Source organism: Chiloscyllium plagiosum, chromosome 40 (genome assembly GCF_004010195.1).
Source record: "Chiloscyllium plagiosum isolate BGI_BamShark_2017 chromosome 40, ASM401019v2, whole genome shotgun sequence".
Classification (NCBI taxonomy): domain Eukaryota; kingdom Metazoa; phylum Chordata; class Chondrichthyes; order Orectolobiformes; family Hemiscylliidae; genus Chiloscyllium; species Chiloscyllium plagiosum.
The window spans coordinates 16032547-16053931 of NC_057749.1; the positions used below are offsets into that span (position 1 = coordinate 16032547).

At 40.5% G+C, this 21385-nt stretch overlaps 1 protein-coding gene across 10 annotated transcripts in view; it reads right to left on the reverse strand.

The window, feature by feature from the left end:
- The window catches only part of ppip5k1a (diphosphoinositol pentakisphosphate kinase 1a), a 162220-nt gene that overhangs the window by 75755 nt on the left and 65080 nt on the right, over nt 1-21385 (reverse strand). For 6 of the 10 annotated variants that reach the window (XM_043680432.1, XM_043680429.1, XM_043680437.1 and 3 more), the window contains exons 16-21: nt 18002-18046; nt 15000-15121; nt 14416-14598; nt 10702-10843; nt 8727-8950; nt 1541-1668 (exon numbers count right to left, since the gene is read on the reverse strand). In XM_043680432.1, coding sequence (XP_043536367.1) covers nt 1541-1668; nt 8727-8950; nt 10702-10843; nt 14416-14598; nt 15000-15121; nt 18002-18046 — 844 coding nt within the window. The remainder of the gene's footprint in view (nt 1-1540; nt 1669-8726; nt 8951-10701; nt 10844-14415; nt 14599-14999; nt 15122-18001; nt 18047-21385) is intronic. The other 4 variants (XM_043680430.1, XM_043680436.1, XM_043680434.1 and 1 more) reach the window with 1 other exon arrangement.

Below are 21385 nucleotides of genomic sequence, written 5' to 3' on the forward strand. Positions count from 1 at the left end.
ATAGACCGGTGAGCCTGACCTTGGTGGTGAGCAATTTGTTGGAGGGAATCCTGAGGGACAGGATGTACATGTATTTGGAAAGGCAAGGACTGATTCGGGATAGTCAACATGGTTTTGTGCGTGGGAAATCATGTCTCATGAAATTGTTTGAGCTTTTTGAAGAAGTAACAAAGAAGATTGATGTTAGATCTCATGGAATAAAGGGAGAACTAGCCATTTGGATACAGAACTGACTCAAAGATAGAAGACAGAGGGTGGTGGTGGAGGGTTGTTTTTCAGACTGGAGGCCTGTGACCAGTGGAGTGCCACAAGGATCGGTGCTGGATTCACTACTTTTCATCATTTATATAAATGATTTGGATATGAACATAGGAGGTATAGTTAATAAGTTTGCAGATGACACCAAAATTGGAGGTGTAGTGGACAGTGAAGAAGGTTACTTCAGATTACAATGGGGCCTTGATCAGATGGGCCAATGGGCTGAGAAATGGCAGATGCATTTTAATTTAGATAAATGCGAGGTGCTGCATTTTGGGAAAGCAAGTCTTAGCAGGACTTATACACTTAATGGTAAGGTCCTAGGGAGTGTTGCTGAACAAAGAGACCTTGGAGTGCAGGCTCATAGCTCCTTGAAAGTAGAATTGCTGGTAGATAGGATAGTGAAGGTGGTTTTGGTTATGCTTTCCTTTATTGGTCAGAGTATTGATTATAGGAGCTGGGAGGTCATGTTGTGGCTGTACAGGACATTGGTTAGGCCACTGTTGGAATATTGCGTGCAATTCTGGTCTCCTTCCTATCAGAAAGCGGTTGTGAAACTTGAAAGGGTTCAGAAAAGATTTACAAGGATGTTGCCAGGGTTGGAGAATTTGAGCTACAGGGAGAGGTTGAATAGGCTGGGGCTGTTTTCCCTGGAGCGTCGGAGGCTGAGGGGCGACTTTATAGAGGTTTATAAAATCATGAAGGGCATGGGTACGGTAGTCATGATTTGGAGATGCTGGTGTTGGACTGGGGTGAACAAACTTAAAAAGCTCACAATACCAGGTTATGGTCCAACAGGTTTATTTGGAAGCACTAGCTTTTGGAGCACTAGCTCCTTCATCAGGTGGTTGTGGTGATAGGGTAAACAGACAAGGTCTTTTCCCCGAGGTGGAGGAATCCAGAATTCGAGGGCATAGGTTTAGGGTAAGAGGGGAAAGATATAGGAGAGACCGAAAGGGCAATGTTTTCAAGTAGAGGGTGGTGCGTGCACGGAATGAGCTGCCAGAGGTAGTAAAGGAGGCAACATTTAAAAAGGCATCTTAATGGGTATATGAACAGGAAGGGTTTGGAGGGATATGGGCCGGATGCTGGCAAGTGGGACTAGATTAAGTTGGGATATCTGGGTTGGTATGGACGAGTTCGACCGAAGGGCCTGTTTCAGTGCTGTACACCTCTATGACTCTAAACGCAAGCCAACTGCAGATGGATTTGGAACATTATCATCAAGTATACATGCACACTCTGGAAGAGCAAAGGCTCATATTCCCAACCACCATCTTACAGTGGATGCAGTTTGTTGACAGATTCATCTTCATGTGTCCGTTGTAGATCAAGTTGCATTTTTTTGATCAATGGAAGGCAATATGCATAGGCAATGTCCAGCTTCTCCTCTTTGTTTATGCCATATTCCTGCACAAAACATAACAGACTTGAGTGGTTGCAGAACATCAGCCCAATTAAATTAGACAGTCAATCAGACTTCATTTTCCCAGTACATAAGTGTCTACGCATGAAGTATCAACGGTACAAGAATAAAGGAGTCATGGTAAATAGGTCCAAGGAACTGGTTCAGCCATGGTTAAGAGTATTCCATCACAGGAAGAACATTAAAGCTACACAATGCATACAGTGTAGATTTACCATGAAAATGCCATGATGTAAATTTCTCCTCAGAGTTTCCTAAGACTGAGACTATTCATTAAAACAGAGAAGGCCAAGACTTAATAGGAGTTTTTAAAAAGCAATAATAAAAAGTTTAATGAAGCAATTAATAGAATATCGACTTTTTCTGACCATACAGAAAGTAACAAAGAGAGCCAAAGATGTAAAAAGGGATGCAGGGAGGAGCTTTGCAAAAAAGATATTACTCAGGGATGTTCGAACATGGGACACTTGAGGCACGAAGCACTACTCCTTCCCAAAGAAGTTCAGATAACAGAGCTACAAGGTAACAATGGGTGCAAAGGACAGTGGGATAGTATAGGATTACTCTGGCAAAGAGCTGACACAGATATGATGGACTGTGCACTGTTCAAGTAACTCTTTAACTCATCTAATTTTATTTCAGAATTATTGTTTGTTTCTCCATAACTATCTTCATCTTGCTACAACAAATCAATCCCATATCAACAACAACCAACTACATTTAAATGCAGCAGAATAGCTCAAACATAACACAGGCGTATAACCAGAAAAAAAATGACACAGCCATACAAGGAGTTTTGATGACAGATCGCGAAAAGCTTGGTTCAGAGAGGTATGGTTTATGGAGGACCCGAAAGGAAGAAGTGGAGTGGCTAGGCTATATGAATGGTGGGCTGGTTTTGGCAAAACCATTGCTACCATCTCTCTCTCCTCCATAATATCACACAGATTCCCAGTTTTCCTTTCCTCTGTCTGTACTCCTGCGTCTCGCCTGGGATGTCATGATGACCCAGCAGAGAGGGAAACATATAGCGTTTGGTTAAACAAAGCTGAATCAGTGCCATCATTATGGAAAGTTTTTTAAAAATGTGGAGACAAATAACATGGCAGGTAAATCAGCTTACAAAATAGGAAGGAGAGTGAATACTTCAAAAATGATTTTGGTGACGAAGGATCTTCACCCAGATTCTTAATCCATCCTTTCCAATTATTTCCATAAATTGCAGCGAGAACAATGAACTGCTATCGCGAACCTCTGTGATGGGAAACGCATAAAATATTGGCACTGAGAGCAAGCTTCAGAACTTGCCACTCCCCTGCCAAGCTGTTCCCATACAGTTACAATACTGTCATCTACCAGGTATGTCTTCCACACAAAAAAAAAGGACAAATCCAACCTTGACAAATACACCCCCATCAATCTACTCTCGATCAGCAGTGAAGTGATGGAAGGTGTCATCAACAGTGCCATCATTTGGTGTTTGCTTAACAGTAACCTGCTCACTGATGCTCAGTTTGGATTCTGACAGAGCCTCTCAGTTCCTGACCCTCATTCCAGCCTGGTTCAAACATGGACAAGAAACTATAGAAGTGAGGTGAGAGTGACAGCCCTTGACATCAAGACCACATTTAACTGGATGTGGTATCAAGGAGCAAAATTAGAATCAAGGGGTAAACGCTTTGGTTGAAGTCATACCTGCCAGAAAGGATAATGGTTGGGTCTGTTGGAGGCCAGTCATCTCAGCTTGAGGATACCTCAGCAGGATTTCTTCATGGTAGTGTCTTAGATCCAACAACCTTCAGATATTTCATCAATGACCTTCCCCTCCAACATAAAGTCATTGCATACTATTCAATACCATTAGCGACTCCTCAGATAATGTAAGAGTCCATTTCCCAATGCAGCAAGACTTGGACAATACCCAAGCTTGGGATAACAATATCAACTCATATTTGCACAACACAAATGCCAGTAATTTATTTCAAGAATAAAAAAAGTCCAGTGTGCGGAAATGCAGCAAGAATAGAAGCATGCGCCCACTGATGGAATTTGCTTCTCACTCCAGGTTAACAGGAAAAAAATCTTTCTACTCTTTCCTTCGCCTTCAAATCTTCAGTTTTCCTGACTTTGTTATCGTATTCAGCATGCATTTTTCCACCACGACTCACTGATATTGGCCAGGATTTCAATTTTAAAGAGTGAGACATATAACATCTGATTTGATTATTAAAACTTGCTCGTCAGCTCACTCAAACAGATTTCAAGATCACTTCCCAAGCTTCAGCGCTGAGAATGCTGAATGGCATGGGGACAAGCAGGAAAGAGAAGGAATTTTATTCCCAGAACAATGGGAACAATAGACTGCAAAATCACATTAACTCAATCATCTTTCCTAGGAATTTTTATCTGCACAAATTAGGTTTTAAATTCACTGTCAATTAATTAATTTATTATTTTGGGAATGGGGCAGGTTGAAGGGATGAGGAGAGTGAGTGAGATTGCCTAATTTGAATGAAGCACAAATATAACTCCATACCGTATGGCTCGATGGTGTGGTGCTGGAAAAGCACAGCAGGTCAGGCAGCATCGGAGAGGCAGGAGAATCGATGGGAATCATTTCCGATAAAGGGCTTATGCCTGAAATGTTGATTCTCCTCCTCCTCTGATGCTGCCTGACCTGCTGTGCTTTTCCAGCACCACATTATCGATTCTGATTTCAAGCATCTGCAGTTCTCACTCTTTCTTAAGTACATGGCTGTCTCAAAAACCTGACAAATGCAGAGCCGTTGCAACTTTCCCTGCAATATCACCACCTGGGATCAGGAAGCCAACACACATTCTCCCAATACAGGGTAGCACAAACATTTTCTGTCAGCTAGGATTCAGTCTAAAACTTACATATTGTTTCAATTAGTCTTCTTTTGCGATCACTGCACTAGAAATAAATTTAGTTAAAGGGAGGCCAGCTGCGACAGGCACGATCACTTCTCTCACTCTACAAATATATTCATGTTCTTGGAAATAAACACAGATAGCAAGATATTGTTACCGAGGTAGCGATATCCAGATAGTAAAAGGGAAAGAGAGAGACTAACAGATACAGAGTTAGAGAGAGCCGGTGAGACAGCAAGAGCAGATAAAGGAAGAGAGAGAGAGAGACAGAAGTAATAAAGAAAAAAGGGAATAGGAGAGAGAAAGAAAAAAGCAGGGGAAGAGACAGACAGAAAGGAGAGAGAAGAGAAAGAAACAATTAAAGTGGGCGTGAAAGACAAAGAGAGAGACAGAAAAAAAATGAGATTAGTCCATCAATGCATATGATACATAGTTAAAAATCACACAACACCAGGTTATAGTCCAACAGGTTTAATTGGAAGCACAGTAGCTTTCCAATTAAACCTGTTAGACTATAACCTGGTGTTGTGTGATTTTTAACTTTGTACACCCCAGTCCAACACCGGCATCTCCAAATTATGATACATATAAGTAGGGACAAATATAGTCAGGGCTTGTTTTTATCTCTGGTGAAAATCATGGATTTTGTAGCATTGTGGAAATGGTGTTTGCATCTTAATTGTTAGATGTTATAGAACACTGAGGAAAATAAACAGTTTGAAACAAAACATCAAAGAGATGTGAAGCTATTGTGAGGGCCAGAATGGAGCTCAAGCAGAAAAGACTGTACGTGTAGACAGTGCTTGCATACTAAAGCATTGTTTGTAGTGAGAAATGTCACATTGGGGAGATGTTAGGACAGTGATTTATGATCAGACAGCAAGGTGGGCCCAAACACACACAAGCTCCACTTATTTGAAATAGTGGAATATGCCAAAACAGATGACATTTTTATTTTAAGTCAAATAAGTTCTGTTCATAGCCACATACTGATCTGTCACTACTGTGTGATGCTCAACTTGATTATTATAAACCAATTGATTTTTACAGCTGTACCAATGAAAGAATCCATAGAGCCTCATGACAGACAACTAAATGAGTTTGAATGAAAGGGAATTGACTTGGAACGTTTCCTGTTTTTTCTCCCCGATTTGATGCTGGCTGACCTGCTGAATATTTTCAGCATTTTGGGTTTTTACTTCAGACTTTTGACATCCACCATATTTTTCTTTTTGCGCTAGAGACTTGCCAGTTTAGTTAGATAGTAGTACAATCCTTCAGAACTGGGTTTAACAGAGCCAACCACATTAATTCCCTCTCTAAACTACGATTGTCTTTACTTTAACATTCTTTTATCCGAGCTTGGTCCTAATAGCACATTACATTGCTCAGTGACAAATTTTATCTGATAATGTCTTGGAATGTTATGCAACATTAAAGGAATGTTGTATCTAACATGTTGCAGGGATCTAAAGTAAATATATTAAAAGGTTTGCTTGACAATGTAATCTCAGTGATAGGAGCAAATTACTGCAAATGCTGGATTCTGTACTGAAAACAACAAATGCTGGAGATCACAAGGAATCTGGCAGCATCAATGGAGAAAAAGAGCAGGCTAAAGTGGAGCTCTGATGAAGAGTCATCTAGACTCGAACGTTAGCTTGCTCTCTTTCCATGGATGCTGTCTTTACTGAGATCTCCAGCATTTGTTGTTTTCAGTATAATCTGGCAATGTTTTGAGAAAGCATTGCATAATCAGTGGTGCAGAGATGGAGTCAATGGTGAGACTGCCCAAAGAGGAACCTCTATTAATCGTTTAGCACAATGACAAGGAACTCATGTCACTACATGCAGACTCACAGGTACACATAAAAGCAGAATGTTTCCTGGTTATTCTTTCCTCAAATCCCTGTCTTCTTACCCAGTTAATTTACATTGTTACTACTTTCAGGATCTTCCTCCTTGCAGGATCTTGCTGTGCATGAAACATTGTACCAATTTAAGTACAATAGCAGTTAATGGAATTCCAAATAATTAATTCTATGTAAAGCTCATTGAGATGTTGGAGAGGCTTGTTTAAGTGCCATAGAAATTTCATCAAACATACTGCATTTAAAAAATAAAAGGCCAGTCAGCCCAACTCTTCTGTGCTGGTGTTCCCTATCATCCCAATTCCCTCATCTCAGCCTTTCAGCCCAGCTTTCTAGCCTCTGATCTCATATACTCTTCTACCTTCCTCTTGAAATCATCTAAGCTTTTTGCCTCAAGTATTTTCTATGGGAGCACTTCTACATTTTCATTACCCTCTGATTAAAGAAACTTCGCTACGTTTCTTTGTTGGATTCATTACTGACCATTTTGTACTTATGGCCTTCCCTTTTGAATTCTCCAAGAAACAGAAATACTTCTCTCCACATCCACCCTGTCCAACCGTTCATCTTCTTAAAAGACCTCCATCAGTTTGAGAATGTGCATAGGGTATATGCAGGCAGGCATAGAGTCAAGTTCTGAATTTTGTGAAACAAGAGATTCAGCTGAGCATTATTCAGATTAGGTAAGAACTTACAGTTAAACAATGGGGTGCTGGAGGCAAAGGTAATGGGTTAACAAGGTGGAAAAGCATTCGTTATGTAGAGCCATCTAACAATATTGGAAGCATTCAGCATGTGAGGTCAGTTTAACCAGGGGAAAAGTATTCATTATGTGAAGCCAGTTATTCATTGTGCAATAGGATATGGCTTGATCTTTACTGTTGATACTCATTGATTGTAACAGTCACCCAATTAATATGTATGTTGCCTTATCTCAATGTTCCTCCATGTAAAATGACCATATAGTTCATTGAGAAACTGCTGTTCCAGAGAAGACAGAGAACTCATGTCTCTGTGCACATGGACGATTGTTCTCTCTACCTCCAAGGCCAGGAATAAAGATGAAGGAGGTAAAACTATGCTGTGTCTCTGAGCGTTTTGCTTCAGCTGAGGTGGGGGAAACGGGACGACAAGGTCACCTCTTTGTCTTTAATTTTCATTAACCAATTCAATCATTCTCATTAGCTGCAATCTCTCAGTTCAGCTATCTTCCATATAAATCTCTTTTGCACTTTCTCCAATGCTTCTGTCATTTTATATAGTACAGAGACCAAAACAGGCATGCATGGCTAGAATCCTGTACAATAAATTCAGGACGTCTTTTTTCTGTCATTGAATGAGTTAAGCCATTCAGCTAAAGAGCAGCCAGCCTTCTGTGTGTAGCGCATGTCGAAAAGATATGCAAATATACCTCATTCAGGACAAGCTTCTTGCTCTATTTCTGTGTGTGGCGTAACAGTATATGCAATGTAACCTTCAAATGTGCCAGGCATTGTGCTACTTTGATTCATGGAATGTTCTGATTTGATGAAAACATATTTGAATTACAAAGTTTATTTAGGATTGCCAAACGAGGCTTAAGCCAAGGGATTGGAGCTAAAATGCTGAGAGAGACTGCAGTAAAATGCACAGCTTTTAGGTTACTGCAGTTTTTGATGCCATCTAATGGATATATGGTATAACTACAGCTTGGTACAAACATTTTAAAAAATGCACTGCTCATGTTTTAAAAAAACATGTCATTTTATTACAGCATCTCAACGTCAATGTGTAGCTAACCTTTCTGAGCTCAAGAGTAAGTTAAATTTTAGACTATAAACTCTGGATTGAATTTTTCTTCCCTATATGCTTCAATCCGTCTCATTTTTGTTTTAACCCAGCAGAATGCGTGTGTGCGTGTGCTTTCGTTTGCGAGAGCACTCCCTCTAAGACCTATTTCATCGGTTTTCTCCTTGCTGAAAAGATCACCTCAAACATCAACTACTTCTTCACCTATAGATGCTGCCTGACTTGCTGAGTCTTTTTGTTTTTGGCAATAAGACACAGTTTGCTTTCTAAATGGGTCTGGGAAGAGAAGGAATCAACTCTTGCACTCAGCAGTCTTTTAATTTAGGAAAACACCAGAGGTACTTAACATAGATGATTTCAGACAAAAAGATTAACACAAGTGCAGCTACTAAGACTATACACAGACAGAGGGTTTGATGATTCTGGAAAACAGAGTCATTCTATCTCACGTTGATATCTCAATACACACTTCGATCCTATTAATTTCTTACCTGAGGAATAATGATGTCTGCAAGGGCTTTGGAGAGTTTGAAGAGCTCTAAGGTGTCCTCAAGTTTCAAGGCGCTGTTGTGTTGCACATCATATTTAATACAATCATAGATATCTGGGATTTTACTTATGTCAAAGCGACCACTCTTCATCCTGAAATCTCTCTCCAGCTTTGACCAACGTTGCAGCATCAGCTCCAGAGTTTCACTGTGGTACAGCTGAAGGTCTGTAATCAACAAGAACCTGTGTGTTCAACAAGTTTTATTTTCGATTCACCTGACTAAATTCCAGAAAGGCTATAAGTAGTGGTCATTTCCTGCAAGAAGGAAATTGCACACTCAAGGAAAAAAATAATCCAACAATTATCTTTTGAGAGAGAGGAAAAAGAAAAAGAATAATAACATTTAGTATAGATGTCAAGCTTAGTTTCACAGAAAAGTACTTATTACAAACATTATTTGATTTGGTAGAAATACTATCTGCTGTGGATTACATTGCATGTGCATTGCCTGCCTGTTTCTACCTGGATACAGTGACTCTTTGTACATGTATGTTCTAATGCTGTGCAACTTCATGCCCATCTGAATTAGCATGCTGCTTCCCTTAGACTATAAGATGGCAGAGCAGAAGGAGGCCATTCAGCCCATCAAGTCTGCTGCACATTCAATGAGATCATGACTGATCGAATAAGCCTCAAATCCACTTTCTTGCTTTTGTCCCATAACTCCCAATTCTTTTATGAATTAAAAATCTGTCCATCTCTGGCTTGAATATATTTATTTCAGCTTTCTGTGGTAAAGAATTCTACCAATTCCTCTTTATCTGTCTTAAATGAGCTGCTTTTTACGCAGATTATTGCTCTGATCTTAGACTCTCCATATGACAGAAAGGTCTTTCCACACCTACCCTGTTAATTCCCCTAAGAATCTTACATGTTTCAATAAGTTTGTCTCTCATTCTTCTAAACTCTAATAAGTACAGGTACAACCTACTTGGCCTCTCCTTGTAAAGCAGTTCTTTCATACCAGAGATCAACCTAGCAAACGTTCTTTGTAGTGCCTCCAATGCCAGTATCTCTTTCCTTAGAGATAAGGAACAAAACTGTTCACAGTATTCCAGGTGTGCTCTCTCTCTCGATGCTCCTGAACACGGAGGCAGATGTCAAACAAACATTCTTTAAACTCTCCTCGTGTGTAGCATGAGCCAACTAATGAGGAGGAGTTGCACACTAACAAATAAGAAAGCTACTGCACGTGCACCAGCACTGAACGGATTGGGAACTTTATCCTGTGAGGACAGACTCATATGAAATTTATTCACTTGTTATTATTCGAGGTGTCAGGCTGTGTAAGTATTCCCGATTTAAATTATTGTGCTATCTTTTTACTACAGTGAACCAGACTTAACCTGAACAAGCATTGACAGTAGAATACAAAATTTAAAACAGACTAACTTTGTTCCAGCAGTGCTTAGAACTGTGATAAATGGCAGAAGGAATTAGGTGAACCAGACAATGTGAATGGGACTAATTATAAAGGAGCATTTGAAAATTAAATGGTGGCACCTCTGCTGATGTTAATCGTGTTCCTGCACATCAGGCTCAGAAAAGCCTCTAAACATTTTAATAATACAATCAATATGATTTTTAAAAAAAATATAAACCAGCAAATGGTTTATATATCAGAATCAGAAATAAAAGACAAAAAAATTGGTAAAATACACTGTCAGACAAATTAATGAACATGCTGCAAATCTAAATAAATACAAAGAGTTGGAACACTCACCAGATGTAGATGAAACATTAACTCTGCTTCTCTCCATAGATGCTGTGTGACCTGCTGAGTATTTACTCCAAGAAACAATGTGTTTCACCAGAAATTTGTTTTTAGAACACTTGGTCTGTTTATTTTATTACATTTGCACCGTTTTCCACTAAAGTAACTCTTCTAGCAAAAATGAAAGTAGAAACACAATTACCTGCTGATTTGGGGTCTTCTAATCTCTTCTTAATCTGAGAGGTGAGACTCTGGACCAGGGAATATACTCGGTCACAGGTACTGACAGGGTTTTTAATCAATTTCATGGAGTTAATAAGAGAAGCACTGCCAGTTGGTGCCAGCTGCAGACAAAAGAATGAAAACAGACCAGATGCAAATAGTTTTAATTCTAAACAAAGAAAGCAAATCACATTCAATGCTCTGTCATTTTGACACAATGTCTGAAGGTTAAGATTTAAGATAAGAATTCAACATTGTTACAAAGACAATGAAATCCAGCAAAGCCTGTCTTTTTCAAGACTCTAAGATGTTATGTCATTTTACAATCAAGTCCTTAGACTGGGTTAAGCTTAGCAGTGATCAGCATTAAGAATCACTTTCAGAATCACTATCTTATACAACAATTGAGATTTGAGCATGTAGGGAGAGGAAGAATACAGAAAGCATAATGATTGATTAAGAGCTTAGAAGTAAAATAAGGAAAACAATGACAAAACAAAACCCAAAAAAGTGCAGAAATCTGAAAAACAATTTCTGTTCTTGTTAAGGATAACAATGGTTATTTCTTGTACTGAGGCACACTCAGTACGAAACATCATTTAAACTAATATGTTGGAGGCCAGCTGTTTTGGTTTTCCAATTGGTAAATTCCTACAATTTAGATATTCCAGTGACTGTATCATTGATAGTCACAGGTGAGGTGCCGGAAGACTGGAGGTTGGCAAACAAGGTGACTGGAGGTTGGCTTAAGATAGGTGGTAAGAAAAAGCTAGGAAACTACAGACTGGTGAGCCTGATAGCAGTGGTGGACATGTTGTTGGAGGTAATCCTGAGTGACAGGATTTACATGTATTTGGAAAGGCAAGGACCGATTAAGAATAGACAACATGGCTTTGTGTGTGGGAAATCATGCTCTCTAACTTGATTGAGTTTTCTAAAGTAACGAAGCAGATAGATGAGGGCAGAGTAGTGGATGTGATCTATACAGACTTAAGTGAAGTGTTTCACAAAGTTCCTCACGATAGCCTGGTTAGCAAGGTTTGATCACATGGAATACAGGGAGAACTAGCTATTTGGATACAACTGGCTCAAAGGTAGAAGACAGAGGGTGGTGGTGGAGGAGGTTTGCCTTTTAGACTTGAGGCCTGTGACCAGTGCCACAAGGATCGATGCTGGGTCCACTGCTTTTCGTCATTTATTTAATTGATTTGGATGTTAACATAGAAAGTACAGTTAGTAAGTTTGCAGATGACACCAAAATTGGAGGTGTAGTGGACAGCAAAGAGGGTTACCTCAGGTTACAATGGGATCTTGATCAGATGGGCCAATGGGCTGAGGAGTGGCAGATGGAGTTTAATTTAGATAAGTGTGAGCTGCTGCATTTTGGGAAAGCAAATCAGAGCAGGACATATACTCTTAATGGTAAGGTCCTAGCGAGTGTGGCTGAACAAAAATACCTTGGAGTGCAGGATCATAGCTCCTTGAAAGTGGAGTCACAGATAGATAGCAAAGTGAAGGCAGCATTTAGTATTTTTTTATTAGTCAGAGTTTTGAGTGCAGGAGTTGGGAGGTCATGTTGCGGCTTTACAGGACATTGGTTAGGCCACTGTTGGAATATTGCGTGCAATTCTGGTCTCCTTCCTATGGAAAGAAATTGTGAAATTTGAAAGGGTTCAGAAAAGATTTACAAGGAGGCTTTACAGGACATTGGTTAGGCCACTGTTGGAATATTGTGTGCAATTCTGGTCTCCTTCCTATCGGAAGGATGTTGTGAAACTTGAAATGTTCAGAAAAGATTTACAAGGATGTTGCCAGATTTGGAGGATTTGAATTACAGGGAGAGGCTGAATAGGCTGGGGCGGTTTTCCCTGGAAATTCGGAGGCTGAGGGGTGACCTTAGAGAGATTTATAAAATCATGAGAGGCAAGGATAGGGTAAATAGATAAGGTCTTTTCCCTGGGGTGGGGGAGTCTAGAACTAGAGGGCATAGGTTTAGGGTGAGAGGGAAAAAATTTAAAAAAGGACTTAAGGGACAACATTTTCATTGTTTCATGCAGAGGGTGGTGTGTAAGGAACGAGCTGCCAGAGGAAGTGATGGAGACAAAAAACCGCAGGAATCCCACCTGTGCCTGCCTCTTTGTCGGCTATATCAAACAGTTCCTCGTCAGTACTTACACAAGCACTCTGCCTCAACTCTTCCACCGTTACATTGATGATTGCATCGCTGCAGCATCCTGCACCCAGGCTGAACTGGAGTAGTTCATAAACTTTGCTCACAACTTCTACCCCATCCTCAAATTCACTTGGTCCATATCGGACACCTCCCTCCCATTTCTTGACCTCTCCATTTCCAGCTCTGGTGACAGACTCCAGATGGAAATTTATTATAATCCCACAGACTCAACTACCTGGACGACATCTCCTCCCACCCAACTCCATCCTGGTCTCCCAATTCCTCCATCGCATCTGCTCAAAGAGATATTCCACTCCCAAGCATCCCAGATGTCCACCTATTTTGAACAACGTGCTTTCCCCACCTCTGTCATCCACAACAACCCTCCACTGCACCACCTCCATTCCCTTTCCACTGCTCTAAACTCCCCCCCTCCCCCTCAAACGCAATAAAGACAGCATTCCCCTTTTCCTCACCTATCAGTCTCTGGATCCAACACATTATCCTTAAACAGCTCCGCTAACTCAAACTCCACCCCACCAAGAACATCTTCCCCTCCCTACCCCTCTCCACCTTGTGCAAGGACAGTTTCCCTTGCCAATCCTTGGTTCGTGCCACTCTCCCCACCAACCCGCTGAACTCCCAGGTATCTTCCCTGCAAACAGAAAAGATGCAAAACCCCCGCCCCCCCACCCCCATCCAGGGCCACAAACAGTCCTTCCAGGTGGTTCACCTGCCTCTCCTCCAACCTACTTTACTGTATCAGGTGCTCTTGGTGTGGCCTCTACATCGGGGAAGCCAAAACGTAAACAAAAGGAATATTTTGCCTGTCCTCCCAGTCACCGCCCATCATAATTCCCCTTTCGACTCCCTTTCTGACAATGACCATCCTTGGCCTCCTCCATTGCCACAACAAATCAAACTGCAAACTGGAGGACCAACACCTCATCTTCCGCCTAGGTGGCCTGCAGCCCAGAGGACTCAACATTAATTAACTCCAATTTCAAATAACTTCCCTTCCCATCACCCGACTCCCTTCCCAGTCGCTCCCCATTCCATTCCTCTTATTGACCCTTCCTCTTCCAGGAACCAACCGGATTTATTCCTCCCATTGACCAACCAGGTCGTACCTTCTGTCTGTGTTCACCTAACCCCACCTCATCACCCTGCCCACCCACCCGCTTTATCTGCGGCTCCTCTTACACCCACCCCCAGTCCTGATGAAGGGTTACATCTGAAATGTTGAGTTCTTCATCTCCTGATGCTGCCTGGCTTGCAAAAGAAGTGATGGAGCTGGATAGGTATAGAATAGGAAGGGTTTGGAGAGATATGGGCCAAGTGCTGGCAAATGGGACTAGATTAGTTTAGGATATCTGGTCGGCATGGATAAGTTGGACCAAAGGGTCTATTTCCATGCTGCACATCTCTATGACTGGAGGTGCATAGACTCAACACCCCATCCCCTGACTTATTCCTGACCTACAATGCGTCAGGGCATACAGTCCATGTCTACTCCATTACCTTGTTGTAGTCCTCCTCTGTAAATATCTGATCCTTCTGCATGATCTCATGAAGCCTTGCTTTGACACGATGCTGACAACTGCTGAGGGAATTGCTGTTACTGTCCAGTAGACCATTCATGTTGGCACTTTTCACCATCTGCACAAGAATTGGAGTTAGCTCACCCTCCAGTGCGAGAAGTCCCTGCAACCAAGCACACACACAGATGATTGATTAATTGATGTGGAGGGCCGTACTAGGAATAGTAACATTTCTTTACTCCATCAATTCAACTGATGGTATTAAACATCCCCTTTTTCTGGATTACAGGCATAAACCCCAAATGCATCAGTCTGATATCTCCCATAGTTCACATAAGCATGGACAGGGTGCATCATCATCTTGCTAACAACACCAATTTAATTTTGATATGTTTCCACTGGCCATTTCACATTTTGTTACAGTGACCCACCAGAAGCTGTCTAACCTGTTTGATGTTTATTTATTTAAACCAGTAGATAGCGCTTTGATTGTTCATATTTTACTGAAAATTATTGCAAATTGGGTTTCAGGATGCCCACAAAGCCAGCCTTCTATTCATTTACCTTGGCAAAAGCTGCTGCAGTCATCTGCACTCTGCCTTCATCAGATGCGTAGATCTTCAGATCATGCCTGTAGGTGCTGTGTAGACGAAGTAAGCCACAACCAGGAAAGCCAGCATAATCCCCTGGCGGCAAAGAGACCACTTCACTCAGCATTTAAAACTATATAATTGATTAGTTGGAACATCTGAACAGGAGAAGATCCATTCATACCCTCATGGCCTGCTCTGCTATCCAGGGGACACCAAGTTAAGGTGAATGACAAAAGAACCACTAGCAAGAAAGAAGGCCTTTTCACTCAGCAATACATAATCTGCTGCGGACAGAATCAATCACAGTTTTCAAGAAAGATTTGGATGAGAACCCAAACACACAAAAAAAAAATTCTAGGACTACAGGGAAGTGGCGAGGTTGGGAAAAGTGTTAGAAATAGCTGAGTTGCTCTTGCAGAGAGCTGGTATAGGCCGAACGTGATTTTTAATCCTAGAATCATGTTGTGAATCTGTGATACAGCCCTTCACAGGTCAATTTATGGGTAAGAAGAGAGACAGAAATTTCCTCTGGTCTTGAACTGTCATTGTCCTAGATTTTATACAATTTGTTTTCTGTTGCAGGTAACATACAGTGCTTTGGTTACAAACTATTTAATTCAAGGACTTCAATTAGGTGATTATATTAATAGGGGATGAGCTATCCTGGCATGACAGCTCAATGCCAAGAAAAGCCCTTGAAATGACCCTTAGGGGCATTAGGTCTTCATATTTTACAGGTTTGGTCTTATTTCCCAGCTCAGTTAGAAACAATGCTCAATGAACTCAGTTCATTCAGTGATATAAGCTGTTGTCTTTTATTTTTTCTTCTAACTATCCTTTGTCTCCTTTTTATTGCCACTTGAAGGTTGGCATGAGGCTTTCTTGTAAGAGACAAAGGCAAATTCCCCCATCTGTATCATCAGTATTGGGATCATAAGAATTGTAACAGCTTCTACCAAGAGCCAGATCATCACTGAGGCAGCTGCTCAGATTGGAAATCAAAGCCAGAGAAGATTCTGATTCTTAATATGTTGTTGCAGAGAAATTAAAGGGAACAAATCCATGGGAAAAGGGGATAGGAACCAACAGCACATTTTATTGGAAGCAGCAGAACCAATTCCACCATGCTTCCAGTATCCAGTTCAGGGTTGGAAAATGAACCCAGTCTAAACTGTGTTAGAAAGCTTTCTAAGCTAAATTTGGGGCACTTTCTAAAGTCTGGAAATAGTCCTGGGCACTTGGCAGATAGTCAGTCTGCAGTAGAGTGGGTAGACAAGGAGATACTGGCTTTGAAGGCAGCCAGTCAGTATCAAAAACTGCTGAGACTTTTCAATGATAGGGCCAACATTGATTGTTCTTGCCAACCTTGTCTCTACAGTATAACACCATATAAAAAAAACCTGTTATGGTCAACAGAGTGCAAAAACCCCAAACTATTTACTACGATGTTTAAAAGCTCAACATACTGTCGAGTTGAAGAAGTGTTATTAAAATATTGGTTCTGTGAAATAAAGATGATTCTGTAGTTTGCAGAAACAGCACAAACCAAACTGATCAATAGTTCCAAAGGTAATGAGCCAGAACTGCTAAATACATATAATGGGGAAAACAAACAAAGCAATCGAGGGAGACCATTATTGTATATAGCTAGAATATGTGGGAATCATCCCACTATTATATCATTAACCTTACTAATAATGTCTTAAAGGGACTGCATCCTTGGAGAATACTTCTAATAATAATCTGGATGCACATAGTCAGGCTATGGAAAAGGTTATACTGAAGGAAGATTACAAGCAAATCAATAATGCTTCCATCTTAATCTTTAATGATGGATCTCTTGTGGGATTCCTTAGTATAAAGTGGATGATGTACTATCTTGCAGGCACATTAGTATTTTCCAATGTAATTCACAGCGTCCTTTTTATTAAGTTGCAGTGACATCCCAAAGGGGAGCTGGACAGTTAATGGGAAAACCTGTAAACAATGGAAAGTATTTAGTAGAATGCAAGACTAGTACATACCCTTAAAAGGTAAAAACTTCACTTGTGTAGTTAAGCAACCATAATCAACAAATGAGGTAAGAGAGACGGTACCAAGCTAAAATAAAAGGCTTATGTAAATATAAGGATAAAAGGGAACCAATGAAGAGGAGGAGCTATAAAAAGTAGCAAAGGGATACAGAAAGTGTTAGGAGATATCAAAGTCAACAGAAGGATCTTTATGGATATATTCAAATAAATGGTAAGGTGCAAAGTAGGACCATTAAAAACAGATACAGGCAACACTGGTCAATGGAGGATTTGAGGAAGAGGATGATTAATTAAGTATGAATATATCGGACTTATGGCTCAAGAATGGGCCATTTAGTCCAACCAGTACACACTCGTGTTTATGGTCCATTTGAGTCTCCTCTCATTAATATTTATCATGTGTTCCCTGCACCCCAAATACCTGTTTAGGTTATCCTTAAATGCATCTATATTATTTGCTTCAGCCACTTTCTGTGGAGTCAGAGAGGCATACATGCAGAATTTGCCCATCGAGTCTGCACTGACAATAACTAGTGAGGTCCACATTCTTATCATTCTTGGCTAAACAAGTTTTACAGAACTGAAATAACACTGGTGTAAGGAAACCGAGATGAAGTTGAGGAGAAGTACTTGGTGGATTTAATACATGTTTTAAAGAAAAAGTTCCTTCATTTCCCTGCAGTGATGTGCCAGTAGATGAATACATTACCGAATCAAAGTGAACAGAATTTAAGAATTTAAATTCCAGATCATTGGTACTATTAGAATAATGGTAGGTTCATTCATTTTGTGAATCACTCTGATTAGTCTATTGCACATCCGTTTTAACTGTTAGATAACGTACAGATTAAATCAGTCCCAGGGCTGGACATGCAAAGAGGATGAATATAGTGTTAATTCATCACACACTGAGACAGGAAACACTCAATCAATCCCTTACCACAGTCAATGGGTGATTCACAGCTCAAACCTGTGTTGCTATCATCTAAATTCATTTAAAGGCAGGAGGGAAAGACAAATGAATTATTATTATTTAATCCTCATTCCCAAAGAAATTCTAAATGAACAGTAACTTGAATACATGCCACACTCCTAACATATAAAAAACGCCAAGACATCAAAGTTGCACACTGTCGAGTTCAAATTGGACAGGGAGAGAGACAATTGTGCGGAGTTTTAGCTGAAACCATCAACTTTAATGATGAATATTTGAATATAAGGAATCCCTTGTTCTCAAACAACTTTGTGTCAGGCAGGAGACACAGCCTCAGCAAAAGTAACTGAGCCTGAAATGATGGCTGCAAATGTAATTGTGCCCATTATACATAAAAAGTAACCCATGACACCAAACAGGTACAACATCTAAATGAGAAAAAGGGAAATAACTGTAAGACATCATATATCCCAAGGTTGTGGAATCGAGATGGGAGGATACATTCACCGGTTGACATTTGCTGATTGCAATACAGCAAGCAGAGCAGGAACAAAACAAGTAAATTTTATTTATATTTAGGCTGTATTTCAAAGTGGTATTTAAGTCACAATACAACAAACTAAAAATCAGATTGTTATCACTTCATTACTTTCCATTTCCCTCCTGCAGGAAACTACTTGCACTGGGCTGCAAATTCATGTTATTTGATGTTCATTAACTCACCCAGAAGCTAGACTTTATGTAAGGTTTTCAAATGGAGAAGACAAAACAACTGACCCTAACTGTAACATTCCAGTAGAGGTTTCTGAAGAGCATCCAAGCCACAAGTATCTTTGTGGATTTATTTCATCCCTTGCCTAGGGCCATCAAGGCAAATTGCTGTGCACCTTGCTGCCACACTTAAATTTCCCTATACTGTAATGAGCAACCCTTGTGTTGCAAATTACAAAGTACCAAAAAGAATTAGAAATATAACAGTTCCTGGCATCACTAACACTTAACAGGAGACAAGATTACCTTTTGAATAGCTGTGTGCTTTAAAATTAAACTGCTTCCTAAGATGCTATGTTTATGTTTCTAGTTTTCATGTCAAAGCTGAAAATTTTAAAAATAGGTATGGTAAAGTCATTGATTTCTGCCTGGAATGAAAAGTGAATTATGGTTGCTGGCCCCAAAGTGATCCACCATTGACACCTCAGTCACCTACCCTGACTTATTTCCCAAGAGTAGGTCAGGTTTTGCACCTTCTCTAGTACTGATCCACATACTGAATCAGAAAATTTTCTTGTACACTTAACAAATTCCTCTCCATCTAAACTCTTAACACTATGGCAGTCCCAGTTTACTTTTGGAAAGTTAAAATCCCCTACCATAACCACCCTACTATTCTTACAGATAACTGAGATGTCCTTACAAATTTGTTTCTCAATTTCCCTCTGACTGTTGGGAGGTCTATAATACATTCCCAATAAGGTGATCATCCCTTTCTTATTTCTCAGTTCCACCCAAATAACTTCCCTGGCTGTATTTCTGGGAATATCCTCCTTCAGTACAGCTCTAATGTTGTCCCTTATCAAAACCGTCACTGTTCCTCCTCTCTTGCCTCCCTTTCTGTCCTTCCTGTAGCATTTGTATCCAGCAACATTAATCTGCCAGAATTGTATTTATAAATCCCCTAATAGTCAGCGGGAAATTGAGAAACAAATTTGTAAGGAGATCTCCGTTATCTGTAAGAATAATAGGATGGTTATGGTAGGGGATTTTAACTTTCCAAACATAGACTGGGACTGCCACAGTGTTAAGGGTCTAGATGGAGAGGATTTTGTTAAGTGTGTACAAGAAAATTTTCTGATTCAGTATGTGGATGTACCTACTAGAGAAGGTGCAAAACTTGACCTACTCTTGAGAAATAAGTCAGGACAGATGACTGAGGTGTCAGTAGGGGAGCACTCTGGGACCAGCAACCATAATTCTATTAGTTTTAAAATAGCAAGGGAAAAGGATAGACCAGATCTAAAAGCTGAAGTTCTAAATTGGAGAAAGGCCATTTTGACGGTATTATGCAAAAACTTTCAAAAGCTGATTGGGGGCAGATGTTCGCAGATAAAGGGACGGCTGGTGAATGGGAAACCTTCAGAAATGAGATAACGAGAATCCAGAGAAAGTATATTCCTGTTAGGGTGAAAGGAAAGGCTGGTAGGTATTGGGAATGCCGGATGACTAAAGAAATTGAGGGTTTTGTTGAGAAAAAGAAGGAAGCATATGTCAGGTATAGACAGGATAGATCGAGTGAATCCTTAGAAGAGTATAAAGACAGTAGGAGTATACTTAAGAGGGAAATCAGGAGAGCAAATAGGGAACATGAGATAGCTATGGCAAATAGAACTAAGGAGAATCCAAAGGGTTTTTACAAATACACTAAGGACAAAAGAGTAACTAGGGAGAAAATAGGGCCCCTCAGCAAGGCAGCCTTTGTGTGGAGCCGCAGGAGGTGGGGGAGATACTAAACGAGTATTTTCCAACTGTGGGAAAGGACATGAAAGATATAGAATGTAGGGAAATAGATGGGGACACCTTGAAAAATGTCAATATTACAGAGGATGAAGTGCTGGATGTCTTGAAATGCATAAAAAGTGGATAAATCCCCAGGACCTGATCAGGTGTAGCCTGGAACTCTGAGGGAAGATCGGGAAGTGATTGCTGGGCCTCTCACGGAGATATTTGTATCATCGATAGTCATAGGTGAGGTGCCGGAAGACTAGACGTTGGATGCCATGGTGCCATTGTTTAAGAAAGGTGGCAAGGACAAGCCAGGGAACTATAGACCAGTAAGTCTGACATCTGTGGTGGGCATGTTGTTGGAGGGAATCCTGAAGGACAGGGTGTACATGTTTTGGAAAGACAAAGACTGATTAAGGATAGGCAACGTGGCTTTGTTCATGGAAAATCATGTCTCACAAACTTGATTGAGTTTTTTTGAAGAAGTAACAAAGAGGATTGATGTGGGCAGAGCAGTAGATGTGATCTATATGGACCTCAGTAAGGCGTTCGACAAGGCTTCCCATGGGAGACTGGTTAGCAAGGTTAGATCTCATGGAATACAGGGAGAACTAGCCATTTGGATACAGAACTGGCTCAAAGGTAGAAGACAGAGGGTGGTGATGGAGGGTTGTTTTTCAGACTGGAGGCCTGTGACCAGGGTGCTGCATTTTGGGAAAGCAAATCTTAGCAGGACTTATACACTTAATGGTGAGGTCCTAGGGATTGTTGCTGATCAAAGAAGCTTGGAATGCATGCTCATAGCTCCTTGAAAGTGGAGTTGCAGGTAGATAGGATAGTGAAGGTGGCGTTTGGTATGCTTTCCTTTAATGGTCAGAGTACGGAGTACAG